The sequence below is a fragment of the Trichosurus vulpecula genome, chromosome 3 (genome assembly GCF_011100635.1).
Source record: "Trichosurus vulpecula isolate mTriVul1 chromosome 3, mTriVul1.pri, whole genome shotgun sequence".
Taxonomy (NCBI): domain Eukaryota; kingdom Metazoa; phylum Chordata; class Mammalia; order Diprotodontia; family Phalangeridae; genus Trichosurus; species Trichosurus vulpecula.
This window is the reverse complement of record NC_050575.1, coordinates 254,158,488-254,181,401: the sequence shown is the minus strand read 5'-3', so window position 1 is coordinate 254,181,401 and position 22,914 is coordinate 254,158,488. Positions and strand designations below refer to the sequence as shown.

The 22,914-nt window shown below is 35.2% G+C and overlaps 1 protein-coding gene across 1 annotated transcript in view; it reads left to right on the top strand.

The window, feature by feature from the left end:
- Positions 1-22,914, top strand: part of LOC118843733 (CUB and sushi domain-containing protein 1-like) — a 2,679,416-nt gene that overhangs the window by 1,207,551 nt on the left and 1,448,951 nt on the right. Inside the window, 1 exon segment of the mRNA XM_036751485.1 lies at positions 2,972-3,179. Within this exon segment, the coding sequence (XP_036607380.1) occupies positions 2,972-3,179 (208 nt within the window).

The window sequence follows — 22,914 nt, the reverse complement described above, 5'->3', positions numbered from 1 at the left end:
TGTAAACCTTAAAGCTAAAATAAAATCAAATATCAGCTCTTAAAGGATTTTATTCAACCATCTGAAGATTTTTTTTTTATTTGGACATGTGTTCCTTCATGGTACAGTTGACGCCAATCAATAACACTGTCATTATTTTATATAATGAAGTAATAACACGACATATGAAACATTTGTAAAATATCAATAAGTAAAACTAATCAGATGAAACTAAAAGCTCCTGAACTTCTGCGGAACTTCTCATTCCTCTTTACTGGAGGTCTTCAGGCAGATACTGCATGACCACTTCTCATGGTTATTGATAGAAGGGATTCCTGTTTAGGTATTAGTTGGGCTACCTTAAATCTGAGAGTCCTCCTTAACTTCCTGATTGAGTGGTACCTAATGGCCACTCCCTGCCTCTCCAAACAGAGAAAATATGTGTACAAGTGCTTCCTATATACAGTAATTCATAAATCTCCCTGTACCCCCACCACAACCTTATTCCTTTAAGACCTAAATTATTTAGTGTGCCACAGACTCCTTCAAAGTTAGTGAAATCTACGGACCCTACCTCAGAATAATGTTTTGAAACACATAAAATAAAATAGATTAACAGGAAAACTAATTATATTGTAATAAGTCACATATTTACATAACTGTGAATACAGTGTATAATTATGTATTCATGTATATATATTATATGTGTGTATATATATATATGTATATATATATATACACAACTATATAACCATATATACAGCATCTAACTGTACATAGTTATCCATTCCACATCATGGGGGTTAGAGTCATGGGGCCTTTGCAATCTGGAAAATCCACCTAAAATTTTTTGGCTGTCCCTTTGTATCAGAGAAGAAGTATGAATTTTTTTTATTTTCTTTTATGGGGTGTTTGCAGTACCTTATTGTAAAATTAGGGCTAAGTATTTGGTCATAGGTTCTGTGCTATCTGCTGGCCTTTGGTGTCATCTGCAGATTCCACAAAACTCCCCCAAAATCTCATTAATTTATTATGTTAACCCATGATATATAGAAACCACAATGGGGAAAGTGGCAATGTGAAAGAGATAACTGTATATCTATATATACATAAATATATCTATATATATAGAAATATAGTTATACATGTATATATGTGTGTATGTTATATGTATACATATATGTATGATATATTTATACAAACACACATATAAACCCATGGACCATAGGTTAAGAAATCCTGCTTTAAGGCAAATAATAGGCATCTGGTCGTTGTGTTTGTCCTTTGTATCAGGGAAATGATGACATGACTTGCAGGTGACTTTGATTTGAGTGAGGGATGGCTATGCAAAATCACCAGCCTCACTTTCTCCTCCAGAGCCATCTGGATCCAGTGACCAGATATTCATCAGGATGACTGAGGATGACCCAGGATGTGATGGGAGACCCTTGCCCTTTTAGGCTAAGGCCTTTTCATGTACTCACTTAGAGTGAGGTAAAGCCCATTCAGTGAATAGGCCTCCTTAAGAAATTAAACGGGATGGCCCCTTTAATCAGAAAAAAAGAAAAAAAATCGAGCTGGGAGGGGAAGACCCTCAGGGTTGCTGTTCCAAAGAGAAACAGTTATCATTGACATTCACTCTAAGCCGGGGGGCCTAAAATACAGCCATGTAGTGGAGCTTGGTCAGGGACCTATTGTGGTCCAATCTATGAGCTTCAGAGTGAACCAAGTTTGTAATTGCCTTGGGTGATGGGGTCTCCATAGCTGAGGACAGGGGAAGAATGGCTAGGAGAGACATTTACAGGTATTCTGGGAGAAAGTTAAAAAAATGACTATACTCATATCCTATTTCATAACTGTATCTGAGAACTGGGATCTTAGGTTTCCCTATTCATCATCAAAAAAGTCCTATCCCTTTCTAATCTTAGAAAAGTACAAGGCATACAGGGATTTTTGGACAATAGGATTTGGATCTGAAAGGTTACTTTCACACCATCTAATCTGACACCCTCATTTTACAAATGCAAAAACTAAGAAACTGAGAGGGTACCAAATTGGCCAAAGGTTACCAAGCCAGTAAATTGCAGAGCCAATCCCAGAAGTTCAACAATTACATTGACGACCCTATGAAATTGTAACTTGAAAAAAATAAAGTGCTTAGCACACACATAAGTCTATATTCACTTATGTTCCCCTCATTCCGTATTTCGAACATATAACACCATCTCACTTTGAATGAATTTGGCGGTGCTCATTTTCCCATTCCCTGTTTTTCTCTGCATTATAAGTTACTATTGTCAAAGAATCCTTCATTCTGTGACCAGTGTTCTCTATAAGCCTCTCTATAATTGTCTAGCTTGATCTTTAGATGTAGACATGGTCTTTTTCTAGGACTTTTATCTTTTCTAGCTTTTCTAGAATTTTTCTAGTGGTGGTCCCAGTGGCATAAATTCTAGAGTCCTGGATCACTTCCACAGAACAATGAGATATTTCTCTTCTGCTTATTCTTTCCTAATAACATTACTATGATCTATTTCTGTTCAGTCCAACTTCTCTTAAAACCTAGATTTCAGGTTCAAATATGTTTCTTTTTTTTTCTTTTGGAGAATTAATTCATTATTGAGATTCATGTTTAACCAAGTTTGCTCTTTTATTATTTTATCCATCTTCCATTTAGAGCTTTTATAGAAGAATCATTTTTGGGGGAGGGGGAAGAATCAAGCAATAACTTCTTTCAGGACTTCCAAATCAGACATGCCTACAATAATCATGGACAAATAAAGTGACATTCAAATTATTCCTAGGTTTTAAGAAGGAATAATATTTCCCACTGACATAAACATTTTAACATCATTTTCAGAAACCATAAACGAAGCTAAAGTATTTTCATTTTTTAATACTCAATAGAAGAATTTTAAACTGTATAAGCTTTTTTAAATTCCATGAGTCCTAATTAATCTGAATTTTGTGTTTGTTTCTTTCTGTTGATCAGCTGAAGGCGCTTGTGGTGGAACTTTGAGAGGGACGAGTGGTGCCATTTTTAGCCCTCATTTCCCTTCAGAATATGACAACAATGCTGACTGCACATGGACAATTCTTGCTGAGCCTGGAGATACCATTGCTTTGGTCTTTACTGACTTCCAGCTAGAAGAAGGTTATGATTTCTTAGAGATCAGTGGGACAGAAGCACCATCAATATGGTAAGTACAGGAAGGATTATGAGAATGAAATTGAAATGTAATCACTGATAAACTAGTTCCCTGGGATTCTACAATGAATTTTATTCATTGCCTTCTAATTAATTCAACATCTGTGGTTGGTGAAAAGAAACAGTGAATGGATTGTATTGACTTCAGGGGCCCTATGCAAGTATTGTGCTTGTTTGTGAGGCTTGAAAGTGAATCTGAAAAATCTCTGTGACATGTTAGCTTCCTGACATCTGTCAATCTATTGCCCCATCCATACTCCCTGTCAGTTTGAAATCAGTAGAGAACACAGTGGTTCTGTGACATTTGGAGATGAAATGAGGTAGCGGGGAAAAAGCAATAGAAAAGAACAAGTAGGAACTGACGTCTCTGGAATTGGTTTCTTTGATTTTATTCCCTTGAGTTTGTGTTGTCCATGCAACAGAGATATATGTATGTATAGAAATTGCCTATTTAATTTAAAGATGATGCCACAAATGATTCTGCTATCTAGGTGGAGAATGACTGAAAACATGTTATGTCAAAACTAATCAAATTGGCAGAATTAAATGGTAGGTATAAGCCTTCGCCAATAGTCATTTTTCAAGGATCAAAAATAAAAGCAAATATATGATCCTGGTTCTTAGAAAATAACCCAAGTTAACACCACTGAACCGAATGTCAGTTATCTTGAACTTATGCTTACAAAGGAAAACGGTATTGGATTTACTGGGAACTTATTTTGTTTGGACAGTGGTTTGTATATCAAGGGAAATTTCCCATCAATATTGTGTAATATGATTTTAAACTATGATTCTCAACAATATGATGTAGGCATCAATCTACAATTTTTAATTTGCATAACTGATTACTTGTTAAGTCAGAGACCTTAGGAAGGAAGACAATCAGGAACTGTTGAATGAGTAAGCTGGGTGTCATAATTAAAGAGCACATAAAGAATAAAAGTGAAAATAGTGTTTGTTCTCAATGCCTAAGTGAGATATATTTGTAATGAATGGGCAGCTGAGTATTTGTATAACTGGAAAATATTACAAATGAGTAATTCAAGTAAAAGCATAAATATTTGAATTATGCAGATAATAGAGGCAAAATATTATGGTCTTTTATGTTATTATCACAGGGATATCAGAGTTATCAGATCTTTAATTCACTTTGGTTCTTTTTTTTCCCTCAGCAAATTCTGAGTACTGGATATTTTATTTTGTCATGCTAATAGATGTAGGTGAAATATTGCATACATGCATCCATAGGCAAAAGATAAGTTAGATCCAGTGATTGTACAAAGGACCAGCCCTTGTAGTACTTACTGAAAGGTCTAGAAATCATGGTGCTAGAAGAGGTCTCGGAGACTATCTACAGATCCAAAGTTTTTGGTGTCTCTCTGTGAAGATATGATACAAATGTGGGGGTGTTATTATTGTCATCTCATATTTTGTTAGGAGATCAAAAAAATCTAGGTGAGTTGTTTCAGAGTATTTACTGAAACATATCTGATGTTACTGGACAAGTACACATTACATCTCCTCTTCTTTCTTTTCCATTTTCCTTTTCAAAACTGGAGAAATGTAATCTTTATTATGATGACTTATGTTTTACACTTCATTCACTTTGGTGATAATTTTTAATACTTTTTAATGTAGATTTCTCAACTTGTCAAGTATTTGTGATATTTGGATCTTAAAACTTGTTTTTATTTGCTTTTTTTCTTTTTCTTTTACTCATTCTAAAGAGGACAAAATAGTTTAATAGAAAGCTCAGTGGTGTTCAGAGACCAGAGGTCTCATTTAATCCTACCTGTGACACTAATTATCTATAAGAAGTTGAGTTAGGCTATTTTACCTTTCTAAGCATCAGCTTCTTCACCTATAAAATAAAAAAAGATTGAACTAGAAAACTCTTAAGGTTTCCTATAACCCTAAATTCTATGATTTTATGATTAGATGATCTCTGATGACTCTTATACTTCTTTGAAGCTCATTTTTAAGAAATCATGAATTTTAACTATTGTCTTCAAACATTACATGTTTTCAAAGTTGTAATTAACAAGGAAACTTTGGCAACTTTGATAAGTAAAGATTGCTGACATGACAGAAGAGCTATGAAAGAAAATTCTTTATAAGCAAAATAACAAGTAAACTGACAAAACTCTATTATCATTAGACTTTAAGAGTTGATTTCATTACTCTTAAGAAAGGAAACTGTAATAACCAGACAACAACAAAGATAAATATTAAGCCACCAAATACCACAAAATATATTCATTAATGCTCTTCCAAACATAACCTGGTCAGTGTTTAGCAACTTCTTTCCTTCTTTCTTTATGTGGGAAAAGCAGAAGAATAATCCATCTTGACTAGAGTAGAGTGTGTCAAGAAAGCAATACTATTAAAGTAAGATTTTAAAAGTTGGGTGGTACCACATTGTGGAGGACTGGCAGTAGAGGAGTTTGAGTAAGCTGATACTTAGGCCAGTGAAAATTTTTTGAGCAGAGGAGTGACATGCCAAAATCTATACACAAGAAAGAGTATTCTGGAAGTTGTAGAAGAATCAAGTGATTAGAAGGGAAAAGAGAGGAGCTAGAAAGACGATTTTAATTCAATACTTTGATTCTGCAATAGGAAGGTCAAGGAGAAAGGATCTGAAATAAATTAGTTTGCATTCTCTCCTTTTTTTCTGTCCTTTTTGTCACTGAACTTCTAATGTTACTCTTCCTTCTTTCTTCACCCCAACTACAATTGTCCTTTTGTAGGTGAGCCTTCCATTTTGGTAGTTACAGGGTCAGAAGGATACATATTGATGGGGTCAGAGTCTCACCCTGACCCCCCACAAATGTTCTCAAAATTATTGTAAATTGAATCTCTAGTTTGTCACGTGAAGTATCTAGGGAGGTTACTTAAAACTACTAGCACTGAGATCAGTTGGAAAGTATAGTAAAATGTAGGATATAAAGGTCCTTTTTCCATAAAAGAAATCCCTACATCTTACCTCTGGCACCTGCACATGGGGGAGTACAAATAACTTCTATTGACTTCATCCTAAAAGTTCTGATTATGGCAAGTATACTGCATGGGATACAGAAAAGGAAGAATGATGTAAACTTAGTTTCTTTCCTCACCACACCTTCAGATTCTTAAGCTATTTCTTCCTCTGATCTTGATGAATTCGATGGATTATCTACTCAGTCAGAAGTAAATAGCTTGAGTTTTCACATCTATGCTGACTAGTTACCTTTATTTTGTATTGTGATTACAGACCATCTATATCCACACCTCTTACAGTTGTCTTGCACCAGAAAGTTATTCAAGCAATCAACAAGGATTTATGAAGTAACGACCACATGATAACATTTAAATAGAATGGTCTCTGTTCCAACTACTATATCCCTGAAATTGTGCTAAGTACTGGGGATGCAAAGGCAAAATTAAACACTCCCTATCCTCAAAGAGCTTGCACTTGATCAGAGAAGACAGCATATACATATAGGTATATATGATATAGATTCAAGGTATTGGGGGAAAAGGGAGGTCCTTAGAGCCTGGAAGAATCCAAAAGGGCTTCACGTGGAAGGCACTTAAGTTGAATCTTTAAAGAAACCAAAAGATTTAAGAGACACTCAGGTAAGGAAGTGATGAAGTAGTGTATTATAGGCAAAGAAAACAAAAGATACTAAGTGGTGTCAGGGAAATAAAATAAATACAAATGATAAAAGACTAAAACATGCAATGAAAAGTAGCTTTATAACTTTCACATTAAAAAGAAGAAAATTAGGGGCAGCTAGACGGTTCAGTGAGTAGAGCATCAGCCCTGGAGTCAGGAGGACCTGAGTTTAAATCCAGCCTCAGACACTTGACACACGAGCTGTGTGACCTTGGGCAAGTCACTTATTCCCAATTGCCCTGCCTTCCCCCCTCAAAAAAAAAAAAAGAAAATTATATTATATATATTCAGAGTCTAAATCTGAAAAAATGTAAAAAAAAAAACAATAGGATGAGAACCTTAATTCTGGGACCAAATTTAAAAGTTAGTTGGTATTTTCACTAGTAATGATGACTTCTTGATCAATTTAGCACATAATTATAGCTATGTGGGAATTTTTAAATAGCATGTTCTTCATTCCATTACTTTTCAGTTAGAAGTTAAAACAGGCTTGGGATTTTTGCCCTAAATTAACTTTCTTACAAGCTGCTAAAGTACATTTAAAATAAAATATGGGGGGAAAAAACACTTGATTTAACTCTTTGGAAAGTATATCGTGTCTCATCAAAAAAAAATGTTTCTGAGAGGATTGTCAGAGAAATACTGAAATATTGTTGTTCAGTCATTTCAGTTGTGTTTGACTCTTCATCAGCCCTTTTTGGGTTTTCTTGGCAGAGTTACTGGGGTGGTTTGCCATTTCCTTCTCCAGTTCATTTTAAATATAAGGAAACTGAGGCAAACGGGGTAAATGACTTGTCCAGGGTTATGCAACTAGTAAGGGTATAAAGACAGATTTGAACTCAGGAAGATGAGTTTTCCTGACTTCAGGCCAAGCACTCTAACCACTGGGCTACCTACCTGCTCCCCAGAAATATTAATGGTCTCAAATCGAGTCTTTAAATGATTCACCTGTCTTTAAAATGTAAAGAAATAATGAATAGTATTTTGAGTAGATGTGACATTCTGAGTCCTACTATCATATCAATGAGACCAACTAAAGTTATACTGCTTCAATAAGACTGAGTAGAATTATTTTTGTTGTTATTCAAAGATAATTATTTATTTGAGAAGAAAAATTTTATTTTGATTTGACACAAGAAGCACTTCCCGAAACCATACCCCTCCTTTATATTGTTTGAAGCACATTCACCCAAAACATAAGTTGTATATTTTTGCAGACTAGGGAGGGGAAAGGTAATGAAAATGCAGCTATCTTGGGGTAGTGGGTAGAGGAGAGATGGGGAGAAAATTTGCAACTCAAAATCTCATGGAAATGAATGTGGAAAACTAAAAATAAATTAATTAATTTTTTAAAAGAGTACTAATGGCACTCTTAGTAATTGTACAAATAGTCATTTAGAGGAATCTTTATCGATGCTTTTGTGTATAAGTGGATAGAGACCTAGCCTCAGAGTTAAGAACACCTGGGTTCAAGACAAATCTCTAACACTTACTACTGATTATGTGATGCTGGGCAAGTTACAACTTCTCAATTCTCTTTTAAAAATTCATTTTTATTTATTTTTAAAATGTTGTTTATTATTTTGTTTTCAACAGTTACATGTAAAAACAATTTTTGACATTTGTTTTTAAAACTTTGAGTTCCAAATTCTCTCCCTTCCTCCCTTCCCACACCCCCCTCATTGAGAAGGCCAGCAATTCAATATAGGTTATGCATGTATATTCATGCAGAATATATCCATAATAGTCATGTTGTAAAAGAAAACATAGAAAAAGAAACTCAAGAAAAATAAAGTTTTTAAAAAGTGTGCTTCAATATGTATTCAGACACCATCATTTCTTTCTCTGGACATGGAGAGCATTTTTCATCATAGGCCCTTCTGTGTTGTCTTGGATCATTGTATTGCTGAGAATAGGTAAGTCATTGTGGTGCTAATCATGATTAAAGATCTTCTCTGCCCATTCAAGCCCCTTAATAAGCCCCAGGTAGAGCTAGTTAATTGAAGCTTGTTTAGGGGAGGCTTGTTTATAGGAAGGACCACACCCTTTTGCATTTAGCAAAAGGTGCTAAACAGCAGGCCCACACACTTTTGCTGGTTAGGTTTGAAGCCCTCAGGCCCTAAACAGGGTGTATATATGTAGCCATTAAGCTCAGAGTAGAGAGAGCTGTGAAGAAGACAGAAATGTGAGAGAAGAGAAAGTTTCAAGAAATAGAAAACTGGAATTGACAGAGAGACAGAGAGAGAACTAGAAGGGCTAAGAGAGAGACAAAGAGGAGAGAGAGAACTGCAAGCTCTTAGAATTTCAGGAAGAGAAGAGGAAAGCAAGCAGACAGTTAGGATTCCTGAGTGAGTGTTTATGAGAAGACCCTAGCAAAAGGGGAGGTTACAGGATGGCTTGGTTCCTTGTTTCAATATTGTGTTTTATGCTGTTACATTGAAGTGGACTTACTGGTTTGGGGATACAATTGTTGCTATGTCAAATCAGAATTATCGGTTTTGGGACTTGATCCTCTGGTGTCTGAATGAATGTTTTACTTCTGGTTTCTACATAGAGAGTCTCATATATTTTGTGATTTTAAACTATACAAGCGTATTTATGGTCACCATTGATATTGTGAATCTTGCCTTACTGATACAGTCCTTTAGAAGAAAAGAATTGTATCATTCACAGCTGACCATCTTGCAATATTGCTGTTGATTTGCACACTGTATATTTCACTTCGCATCAGCCCATGCAAATCTTTCCAGGTTGATCTGAAAGCATCCTGCTCATCATTTCTTATACTATAATAGTATTCCATCATATTCACATACCACAACTTCTTCAGCCATTCCCAAAAGATGGATATACCCCATTTTCCTCTTTCTTTTTGTTTTTTTTTTTTGTTTGTTTTGGGTTTTTTTTTTTGCTTTTTGGCAGGGCAATTGGGGATAAGTGACTTGCCCAAGGTCACACAGCTAGTACGTGTCAAGTGTCTGAGGCAAGATTTGAACTCAGGTCCTCCTGACTCCAGGGCTGGTGCTCTACTCACTGCGCCACCTAACTTGCCCCTCTCTTTTTTTTTTAAATCTCTTTTGGTGTACAGACCTAGTAGTGATATTGCCAGGCCAAAGGGTATGCATGGTTTTATAGCCCAATTGCTTTACAAAATGGTTGAATCAGTTCACAATTCCACCAATAGTGCATTAAGGCCTCATTTTTCACACATCCCCTCTAACGTTGGTCATTTCCCTTTTCTGTCTTAATAGGCATGAGGTAGTACCTCAGAATTCTCATAATTTGCATTTCTCCAATCAACAGTGAGTTAGAGTATTTTTCATATGGCTATAGATAGCTGTGATTACTATATCTGAAAATTTGTCATATCTTTTGATCATTTATCAGTTGGAGAATGGCTCTTATTTTGATCAATTTGTCTCTATTCTCTATATGTTTGAGAAATGAGACCGTTTCAGAGAAACTTCCTTCAATTTTTTTTCACAGTTACTATTGCTAACTGTATTTCCCTCCATCCTATTTACTCCATTTATTCTATTCTTTCTCTCCTTTCACCCTGTCCCTCCTCAAAAGTGTTTTGCTTCTGACTACCCCTTACCCCAATCTGACCTCCCTTCTATTAGCCCCTCCATTCTCTAATCCCCTTCCCCTCCTACTTTCTAGATAGATTTCTATACCTACTTGAGTGTATACGTTATTAATTCTTTGAGACAATTCTGATGAGAGTAAGGTACACTCACCTCCCCCCTTCTTCCCCTCCACTGTTAAAGTTTTTTCTTGCCTCTTTTATGTGAGACAATTTACCCCATTCTACATCTTCCTTTCTCTTTCTCCCAATACATTCCTCTCTGACACCCTAATTTTGTTTTTTAGATAGCACCCCTTCACATTCAACTTACACCTGTAATATTCCTGAGAATTTTCATTTTCGATTTCTTTCAGGAGGTGACTGGTGGATTCTTTCAATTTCTATTTTACCCTCTGTTTCTAGAATAGCAGGGCAGTTTTACTTGATAATTTCTTGAAAGATGATGTCTAGGCTCTTTTTTTGATCATGGCCTTCAGATAGTCCAATAATTTTTAAATTATCTCTCCTGGATCTATTTTCCAGGTCATTTTTCTGATAATATATTTCACATTGTCTTCCATTTTTTCCACTTCTTTGATTTTTTTGTTTTGTTTCTTGATTTCTTATAAAGTCATTAGGTTCTGTTCATTCCATTATGATTTTAAGGAATTATTTTCTTCAGTGAAATTTTGGACCTCCTTTTCTATTTGGCTAATTCTGCTTTTTAAGACATTCTTCTACTCTTTGGCATTTTGGATCTCTTTTACCACTGGGTTAGTCTGTTTTTTAAGGTGTAATTTTCTTCAGTATTTTTTGGGTCTCCTTTACTAAGCTGTTGTCTCATTTTTGTGACTTTCCTGCATCACTCTCATTTCTCTTCCCATTTTTTCCTCTACCTCTTTTACTTGACTTTCAAAATCCTTTTTGTGCTCTCTCATGGCCTGAGACCAATTCATATTTTTCTTGGAGGCTTTGTATATATAAGTCTTGACTTTGTTATCTTCTTCTGAGTTTGTGTTCTGATCTTCATTGTCACCATACTAACTTTCTATAGTCACAGTTTTTTTTTCCATTATTTTCTATTTATTTCCATTGGTTTGGTCATTTCCTATTACTTGATTTTTCGCTCTTTGTAAAGTAGGCCTTTGCTCCCATGGTGGAGAGTGCACTGTCTCAGGCTTCAGGGGTTTTGTGCAGGTTTTTTCAGAACTACTTCTTGGGATCTGTAAGTTTTCAAGTCTTCCATGGTGTTATGATCTAAGGATAGGTGATTTTTACTCTCCTGGCATATGCTCTGGTCTGTGAGTGACAACAAGCATTCTTTTCTGCCCTAGAAATGCGAAGAATGCCCCCTCCCCACCTATAGCTACAAGCTCTGTTGTGTAAGTGCTTTGCCATGGCATTGCCACCTAGGAATGTGACCTGGATCCAAGTAACAAAGCAACAGAGTCCTGCCTCAGTACTAGCAAAAAGACCCCTGTAACGTCCTTCTAACCAGTTGTTCAACCCCCTTACCTTCTGTGTGCTGAGAGATCTAGAAGCAGCCACTTCCACTGCCACAGCTCATTCAGTCACTCCCAAGGCTTATTCCTGGTTTTCTGTGCCCAGGCTGTGCTGCCATGACCTGTGTTGGACTGCGCTCCACTCTCAACCAGGTGCAACAACCTTTCCTGCTGACTTTCTAAGTTATCTTGGGCTGGGAATTTGTTTCACTCCATCTTTTGTAGGTTTTCCTGCTCTATAAATTTGTTTAGAGTCATTTTTAAAGGTATTTTGACAGGTATGGGGAAGGACTTAGGGAATTTTCTGCCTTTATTCTGTCATTTTGGCCCCCTGGCCCAGGTCAATCCCTATCATTGATCTTGGGCAACTTTCTAAGATTATAAGTTGCAGAAGGAGCCAACCTGTGTTGGTAAGGAGGTTTTGTTCATCTGCTAATTCCCAATATTAGCAAAATCACATGTCCATTCTATATACACATATAAAAGTGTATATGTATGTATATACACATGTATGTACACTCTCATTGAACTCTTCCTTTTAAAAGGGGAACAAACAAACAACAAAAAAGATTGAAAGTAACCAACACACTGAACAGGACTGACATCATCAGCATCATTTCGCTTTCAGATTACCCCATCTTTCAAGAGAGAAGAGGGAAGAATGTTTTATCATGTCTCTCTGGAGGAAAACTTAGTCATTATAGCTAATCAGTTATGGCCCCCGTAATCAACTAGAGTTTTGTTGCCTCTGCAAATGTCAAATTTCTTTACATTGTTGTCATCATTATACACTAGTCTACTGGTGCAGGTTTCTTCGTGTGTATCACCTCAATCACTTTGCAGTGGTCGTGAAAAAACATAAAATTTAATCTGGATGGTAGTACATATTATTTACCAGTAAGAGTTATAAAAAGATAGGAATAAATAAGGAGGAGGTGCATTCAAGCCCTATAAGATTCAGTGTTGTATAATTGATGAGGATCACTAATGTGATTGTCCTTGTTTTCATTTCACAGGGAGGGAAGTTACCGACTCAGCTATGTTTTAAGCAGGTTACCATGGCTACAGAAAAGGCAATCTAAATGTAGTGAATGATGTAATATGCCAAAATGAGTGTTATGTTAAATGTGAAGTGGTTTAGTAATTTAAACCTAATGGACTATATGTGTATCAGATGAGAATGTATTTTTCCTAGTCATTCTGATTTTATAAAGGTTGGCTTCATATCAATACCCCACTTTAATACAAAATTGCCATTTCTAGTACATTTTGCAACATGGTCCAGTAATTACAATTTTTCTTTCAATTAGATGAATGTTTAGCAGTTGAGCTAGCCAAACATTTTCTTACTGAAATGATTTGAGAGAAGGAGGGCACATAACTCACAATGATAGTAACAAGCAGAGAAGAAAGTCAGATTTATTTCATATAGTTGGTCCACTATGGTTTGCAAAATAAGGCCGAGAAGAAAAACTGAAAGGAATTAGCACTTGAAAAGGGAAAAAGGGAAAAATAAAATTCTTTGTTAAGCAACATGAATTCAGCAAGTTCAAAACAGATTTTTTTTAATCTTTTCTCCTCAAACCCCAGTTCTTCCTAATCCTAATCCTTTCTGATGAAGGCACTGCTATTCTTCTGGTCATTCAAGTTCTCAACCTTGGAGTTATCCTGACTCTTCTCTATCCTTCACTGTCTATATCCAATCAATTCTCAAGTGTTGTTGATTCTTTCTCTGACAAATCTCTCACATCCATACACTTCTCTCAGTTCTTATGGTCAGCATGCTAATTTAGACCCTCATCACATCTAAAATGAATTATTACAATAGTCTCTGATTCATATTTGTTTCCCCTACTTTCTCCTCTGCTTGGTATATTCTCTACACATGGGGCAAATTAATATTCCTAAAGTATAGCTGTGACCAAATCTGTTGCCCATTAGACAAACTGCAGCACCTCTTAATTACTTTTAGAATAAAATAAAAACTCCTCTGTTTGCCTTTTTCCAGTCTTATTCATTACTATCCTTCTGAAAGCCTACATTAACTCAAACTGCTTGCTATTCTCTATACATGGCATTCTGTTACCTATCTCTCTGCATTGGATATTGTACACATTTATAATACACTTCCTCCTCATTTCTACCTAGCAATATCCCAAATTTCCTTCAAGGCTCAACAGAAGTACCTCTTTTTAGATGAAGCCTGATTTGAGCCACCAAGTTGCTGGTCATCTTCCCCCAGCCCCCTAATATATTCATATTTATTTGCCTATGTCTGTGTTGTTATCCTTGAATAGAATATAAACCCCATAGGCTAGGCAACATTTCATTTTTCTTTTTCTATACCCAGGATCTAGCATAGTGTCTGGTTGATTCTAGATAAATATTCCAATGTATTTACAAATGAATGAATGATGTTCATGATATACAAATGTGACAGGAAATTCTCCAAAAGGAATTCCAAATAGCAAGAAGAGAAACCCCGGGGAGAGAAGAAATACCTTTACATAATAGCAAAGGAAACTAAAATATAGGGAATAACTTAAAGCTCAAGTGGCACAAGTGGGCAGAACAAATTCCACAATCTCTTTGTAGATGATTTCAACAATAGGGTAGATAAGTGGTTATCTTGGCTAATTAAGATGTAATTCTAGCTGGGAGCAAAGGAATACCTTGTGTCTCCACGATCCTTCAAAGATTCGTTGTTAAATTATAAAAGGTCATCATAATCATACAAAAATCATTTAGCTTGATCTGAAAAAAAAGGAGCATTCCTGTAGTTGTGAAAAGAAGATGAACTAAGAATCTGGACACTGAGGTCTAAGTCCTGGCTACCTTAAACAAGTCATTTCACCTCCTTAGCACTAAATTCCTTTACATAGAAAATTAGATGATTGAAATAAATTATCTCTGAAAAAAATGAGTGCTATTATGTTGTGGCTATAGGAACATTTGTTTTCAGACCACTTCATTTTGCCTGTATTAACTTAGCAAGATTTCACATATGAATTAAAATGATCAGTGATTTGCTTAAGTGAAAAACAAATCTTCAGAGAAACTAAAGAAGTAAAATGAGCTTCAAAGACCCCCTTGGGAGGCCAATTATCACCTAGAGATATTTTCCAAGTTGTCACTTAATTGATAATTGACTAGCTGTACATTTAAATTCTCATGTAGAAATGATTATGAAATCATAGTACATTAATAGGCTCCAGGAGATCAAGTTTTCCAGATGCTTGCCTATCCACAGGTGACAACAGATATTTTCTATCATGAAGTAAAGACAATAATAACTCCTCATTATTCTTTTATTTATTGATTCATTTTACTTATGAGATTTGAAGATGAAAAGAATTTAGAGATCATCTACTTAACCTCTTAATTTTTACAATAAGAAAACTAAATCCCAAGGAAAATAAGTGATTTATGCAGATTCATATGAGTAATGATTCTCAGTGTTAGGAGGGTGGGAACTTCCCCTCCCCTTCTAACTTCTCTAGCACTGTCATTGGGAATACCATTTTGGGTCATCCTCATCTCTTCTCCATCTCCAACCCTACATATCCAATCCAATAATAGATTCTTAATAAATTTTTATTGACCAATTGTGTTGGGATTTGAACTGAGGTTCTTTGAATTCAGTCATTCCACCACATTGCCTGTGGTTCAGTCATTTTGTTGTGTTTGACTCTTCCATTTGGGGTTTTCTTGGCAAAGATACTGGAGTGGTTTGCCATTTCCTTCTCCAGCTCATGTTCAGATGGGAAAACTTAGGTAAACAGGGTTAAATGAATTGACCAAGGTCACATGACCAGTAAGTTTCTGAGGCTAGATTTGGAAGCATCAAGTTGAATCTTCCTGATTTCCAGTCCAGCATTCCATTCACTGTGCCCACCAAGCTGCCACAAAAACAACAACAACAACAAGCTCTCACTCACCCAGGATCATACACTTAAAGTAGTGTTTTCTTCTTTTTTCCCCTTTTCTCCACATATTTTACAAGTTCAATTCAATCCTTTCTCTGAAGTGTTTTGCACCTATATAACCTTCCTCTTAATTCTTATAGCTGCCATAATCATTACCTGTCACCTGAATGACTGTAGTACTGTTCTAATCAGTTTGTCTCTCCTTCAGTCCATGAGATTATAAACTCCATGAAGGAGGACCATGGCTTACTTTATATCTCTCCAATACGTAGTATGCAGTTTTATACTTAATTAGCTCTCAAATTACTCACTATTTGACGTTGCCTTCTAGATGTCCTAAAGACATATCAAACTCAACATGCTTATTTGGAACTTTGCCCAAAAGGCTATAAAAATGTGTATACACTTTGACCCAGAAATACCACTTTTAGGGCTGTATCCCAGAGAAATAAAACAAATGGAAAAAGGACCCATATGTTCAAAAATATTTATAGCAGCCCTTTTTGTAGCAGCAAAGAATTGGAAATCAAGGGGATGCTCATCAATTGGGAAAAGGCTAAATAAGTTGTGGTATGTGAATGTAATGGAATACTATTGTTCTACAAGAAATGAGGAGCAGATGGGCTTCGTAATAACCTGGAAAGACTTATATGATCTGATGCTGAGTGAGGGGAGCAGAACCAGGAGCACACTATACACAATTACAGACACACAGTATCTCTGATGACTAACTTTGATGGACTTGGCTCTTCTCCGCAATGCAAGGTTCTAAGACAACTCCAAAAGACTCATGATGGAAAAAGTGATTCACATCCAGAGAAAGAATTATGGAGGCTGAATGCAGATAGAAGCAAACTATTTGCTCTTTTTGTGTTGGTTGTTTGCTTGTTTTTGTTTCTGTTCTGTTTCTTCTTTCTCGTGGTTCATTCCATTGGTTATAGTTCCTCTTTACAACCTGACTATTGTGAAAATATGTTTAGTGTGAAGGGATATGTAGAACCTATATGGGATTGCATGCGGTCTTGGGTGGGGAGGGAGGGGGAGGAGAGGAAAGGGGAGAAAATCTTAAACTCAAAAACTTGAGGAACTGAATGTTGTAAACTAAAACTAAAAATAAATAAATTAACAAAAATTCAACATGCTTCAGACAAAATTCATTATTTTTTAAACAAACACATTATACCTTCTCTGAATTTCCAGGATTCCCTGATCCTTCCAGTCACCCATATTCACAGCCTTAGAGTCACCCTAAACTCTTGTGTCTCCCTCACTATTCATATGTAATTAGCTATTGTCTTGTTGATTCAGTCCATATCACTCTCCAATAAATTTCAATGGCTTCTATTCCTTTGGTGATCAAATATAAACTTCCCTTTATTACTTTTAAAGAATATGTCTCCAAAGTAATATTCTAGTCTTATCATAAATTATTTCCTTTTATGTACTTTATAGTCTAGCCAAACCAATCTATTTGCTGCCCCCTCACACAAGACATTCCCTCTTTCATCTAGTTGGCTTTGCAAATGCCTGGAGGCATCTCAAAATTAACATGTTCAAAACCTGAATAAACTTTGTCCTCATTTCTATCTCTGGGCATCCCTAGTATCCTTCAAAGCTCAGTTTAAGGCCCACCTCCTACATGAACCTTTTCCTAATCTCCCAGATGCTAGTTTCTCCAGAAATTACCATGCATTTACTTTGAATTTATTTTATATTTATATATGTGAATGTTGCTCCTCTGACAAAATGCAATTTTCTTGTAAATGATTCTTCCATAAAGAAATCTTCTACCAATTTAGAGATAAAGGCAAAATACAGTGCAATTATGTTTCATCATGAGCCTTATGTTGTTGGTACCATATCTTTCTCCCTTTTTACAATTCATACCTTCAATAAATTGCTTCTAGAAATATGCCTTTGCCTATAATACATCCAGGCAAGATAGAATTGATCCACTAAAATTTCTACTATGTTCTTTATTTAGACTTATGAGTACCCTCATGGATATCTGGACTATGGATGTGTACAACATAAACTACCAAACCCCATGGTGATGCTTACTTGAGAATTTTACAGTGAAAAAATGACTTAACTAGGAGCTAGTGGTACAGTAGGACCTATCTCAAAGCTGCTGTGTAACTAGATATCGGATGACTGCCAGGTTTTATGCCCATAGTATTGGATAAACTAATAATTGTTATTGCAGCTGGCTGTAATTGATTTTACAATTAATGTTACAGTAATGAAGTCTGTTGCTGAAGATGGACCACTACACTGAATTAGCCTTATTTCTGTGCTTTAATTTTATTTCTATAACTAGCTGGATATGTGAGCTTGGGAAGGTTTTTTTTTTTCTCCCTCAGCATGAGTTTCTCTATGTTTAAAAGATGTTATTCTTATCTAATTTACCTTATGAGGCTATTTTAAAATTATTATTTTTATTCAATTTTATTTTATTTCGGTTCCAAATTCCTAAGATGAAAAAGTTTCAATATGTACTCTGAATAAATCAGCTCTTTGTCTGGAGGTGGATAGTATATTTCATCATAAGTCTTTTGAAATTGTAGTGGGTTATCCTGTTGATTAGTTGCTGTCTTTCATAGTTTATTTTTTACAGTGTTGCTTCTATTAAATAAATTGTTCTGATTCTCACTTCACTTTTCATCAGTTCGTACAAGTCTACCCATTTTTTTCTGCAGCCATCTCCATCATTTCTTCTAGCATCTCATTCATATGACAAAATTTGTTTAATCATTGCTCAGTTGAATAGTATTCACTCAGTTTCCAATTTTTTGCCAATGCAAAAAGAACTGCTATAAATATTTTTATATGTATGGGTCCCTATCCTCTTTCATTGATGTCTTTGAGAAATGGACCTTAGTAGCAGTATTATTGGGCATACAAGTATGCAAAATTTAATATACAAGGGTATTTTGAAATGCGCATATAGGTATGCATACTAAAATTATTGAAAAGCACTTGGGTGGAGGAGGTCCAGAGCTCTAATTTAATTTGTGTAGGGAAATTTCAGTGAGAAAAATATTTCTATCAATGCTAATTGACAACTCTTCTGCAATTTATGAGTTGCCTGTGGGAAAACAGGAGCTTTAAGCTCTCATCTCTAGCTCTGATTCTTAAATTCTGAAAGTTTCAAGGCTAGATTGTGCCATGCTTTCATATCCACCCTCCAGATGACATTTATTTCTAAACTAGGCAGGAGCAGTTGGCCATCTTGCCTGCACAGAGAGTGAGGCCAGCTTCCTGTCTCTATCTGAAAGTGCTGCAATAAGCCAAATTCCATTTTGGGCAACTGCACAAGGGATCACTAGACAGCAGCAGGCAGCCAAGTGATCATTGAGAAGTAATGCTGTGATCTTACAAAGTCAGAAGGTAAACAGGTAGTTAGTCTTTTCCTAAGACTTAAGATCAGGTGTGATTTGAAAAAACTCTCATCTCTAGAAACAAAATCATATTTTGACGTACAAAGAAAGCAAGTGTCATGTTGACATTTACATAAAGAGAGGAGAAGTATGACTATGTGCTTGGGGACCAACAAAGAACCATGTTTCTGTTTCTGTTTGCATATATTCTGGGCTTGATCATTATGTTTAAAAAATGGCCCCATAACTTCTCTGGCACTATTCTTACTTTTCATCAGATTTTTGCTTCTAGCAAAAACATTTCTAAAGGAAATATAATCTGCAACCTATATATTACATTTCTTTCTCAATGGCAGACATTGTAGTGCTGCAACAAATGGACTAGATTGCATTTAGAATAGTTGGATTCAAGACCTATCTCTGTTACTCCTTAGCCATGTAACTTTGAAAAAAATCTCATTAACCAATTTAGATTTTAAGAGACAGGTACAGAACATGTAACCAAAGACATTTAAAGAAGGATGACCATAAAATCCTGATATAGTCCTAGAGAAGAATGTCAATAATGATAAAGTTTATAATGAGTGGAGGCTGACTAGTGTGGTTAAGCTCAACACAAAAGGGTTTATCATATTTTGTTTTTTAGCTATATTAGGGAAGAGAGTGGGATCAAAGAAAAGACAGCATCATTGCTTGGTGTAGTGAAGATAATTTTAATGGACCACTAAGAGGAGGCCAAACTTAATGATCAATTTTTCTTCTGTTTTCTCTGCCAAGGAAAATAATCTTTGGCCCAGAAAGAATGGAACAGAGATACCTATTAGGGAGTTTAAACCAAAGATATTTGAGAAGAAAGACAAGAGAATTATGTCAATAGGAAATGAATTGTGATAATCTTTAAAAGAGAACAAAGAATGAAAGATGCTATAGAAATAGAAAAAGATAAATTGCCAAGGGTGGTGGGGGGCGGTGAGATAGGGAGGCTTTCAATGTGTGCTTGACCTACATTTTTAGCATACTTCTAGAATATATCGTGAGAACAATGGTTAGGGAACACCCAGAAAATAGGTGGTAACACAGCCAGCTTGGCATCACAAAAACCAGATCGTGTCAGAAGAATCACATTACATTAGTGGGATTTGTAAAGTAAGTGAATACTGAGCTATATTTTATTTATTTTAGCAAAATATTGGACAAGTTTTTCATTCTATTCCTGAAAAAAATACGGAAAGGTGTAGATTACATAATAGTGAAGTTAGATAGACTCAGAACAATCTGAATGGCTTACCCCAAAGGGCAGTCATAAGCATTTTGATACCATGTTAGAAGGAGGTCTCTATTGGTGGACCTCAGGGATTAGCCCTTTATCTTATGCTGCTTAACAATTTAGGCAACAAGTACTTATATATATATATATATATATATATATATATATATATATATATATATATATATATATATATATATATATATGTGTGTGTGTGTGTGTGTGTGTGTGGGTGTATACCTATATTATCTTCTACACATGATAACTGTTATATACTTATATACACACTTATATAACTATATAACATGCTTATATTTGATAAGATATATAGATGTAAGCATCATATTTGATAAGATATATAAATATATCTATAAAACTGTATAATATGCTTATCATATTTGTATAACACACAATGGTAGGAGAGATAGAAGGTTTAATGATAATGAGCATCCAACAGAAGTTCTTGACAGAAAAAATAGAGTCAAATTTAATTAGATGAAATATAATAGTGATAAATTAAATGTCTTATTCTTGAGTGGGGGTAAGCTCTTCACAAGTATAAAATAGGAAAATCTTAGCTTAGATAAGTTCATCTGAAATAAATCAGGGTTATTATTGGACTGCAAGTTCAATATGAGTCAACAATATGATGTGACTGCCAAAAAAAGTTGAATACAATCTTAAGTTATATAAATAGAAGCATAGTTTCTAGGATTGTGGAGATAATCCTTTTATACTTTCTGTCTTCTTCATATCATATTTAAGACATTGAGTTCATTTCTCAGCACTACATTTAAGAAGAAGACTGATAATCTGGAGAATGTCCAGAGTAGGAAATAAAAAAAAAATGTATAGGTGCTCAAGACATAAGGACTATGAATTGGGAGTGTTAAAGCTAGGAGAAGACTTAGGGGGGGAGGTTATGATAGCTCTCTTTGGTAACTTGAAGGACTTCTCTCTCAAAAGTTCTATATAGCCTATATAGAACTATATAGTTCTATATTTTATAGTTCTATAAAATTAGGAGAACTAGGTGAATGTTGTGAAATGCAAAATTCAGGCTTCCTAAAAACAAGATCTATCCAGAAGTTGAATATACTATATTCAGAAATACAATGTTCCTCCTCAGTGAAGGTCTGGGTCTCAGTTTCCTTACATGTAAAAATGAGATTGTTGGACTAATTGGTCACTTTGATCCCTAAATTCTAAATACAGTGAACAAATACAGTACTGCTGGTATGATTCAGCATGGCAAAATGATTCTTCTTTTCTTGAAGATTCTTCATTGAAATTCATATCACATTGTATGGAAAATTAATATTCATAAGACATATGTGCTTTATAGGAAAATTGAGAAAAATATTCTCTGTCCCCCTTTCCTAAAAAAAAAAAAAAAAAAAGCAAAGGGCATCTACTGTTTTCTATTTACAGTGGTTATTTTATTTTATTTGCTATGTAAATGATTATGAAATATAAAAAAATCAATAAAAAGAGCTATGACTAAATGCAAATTAAATGTTAAACACCTTAAAAATCTGTACCTTGGTGATGCCTCTATTAAAAAAAATCATATCCCTCCTCCCTTCCCATTGCCTTCTAAGCAACTGAGTAGTTTCCAAATAATGCCTATTAGTTTTCATTTCTTTCTGAAACCAGTCAAATTGCATGTGTGATATTCCAGCTATACATACAGATGCCTTCATTTGCAGTTTTACCTTAAGACCTGAATAATTTTTTTCCTTCTTAAATTTTGCACAATTTCATGGAGGACTAGATAGGAGAATCAGGCAATTTTGTGCAAGCCAGTACTCCAACAAATGCAATGTTTCATTGCTTGGATTTTTTATTATTGGTACATGCAGTACAAATTTGATAAGTCCTTTAAATGAGCAGTGACTTAAAACTTTAACATTTTTGATATGTTACTATTTTATAGTATACTCTCTTTAAAGGCATTTACAAAGTCATAGAAACACAGATTCACCAAATCTCAGTTAGAAAGTTCTCCAGAAGCTATTTAGTTTAACTTATTCCTGAATAGGAATTTCATCTACAATGTCTCTTGTAAGTGACCATCCAGCTTTGTTTTTACCCATTGTGAGGGTACTTACAACCTAGCAAGACAATCCATTAGGAAAGTTTTCTCTTTTTGTAACTTCTACCCCTTCTACTCAATTTTTTCCTAGTTCTGCCCTCTGGGTTCTAGCAGAAAAAAAAAAACACCTAATTCCTCTTCCACATGACAGTCCTTCAAATTTTTAAAGACTATCATGTTTTCCTTAAGCATTTTATATTGAGGTTTCTCAGCTGTAAGTGTAGCAGTTACTCAGCTGGCCATTTCAATGCTTATTTGCCCTGAAACTTTAACAGGTGTAACAACAATTTGGTTAGCAGCTACTGTGGCTCTATAAAACCACCAACAACCAGCA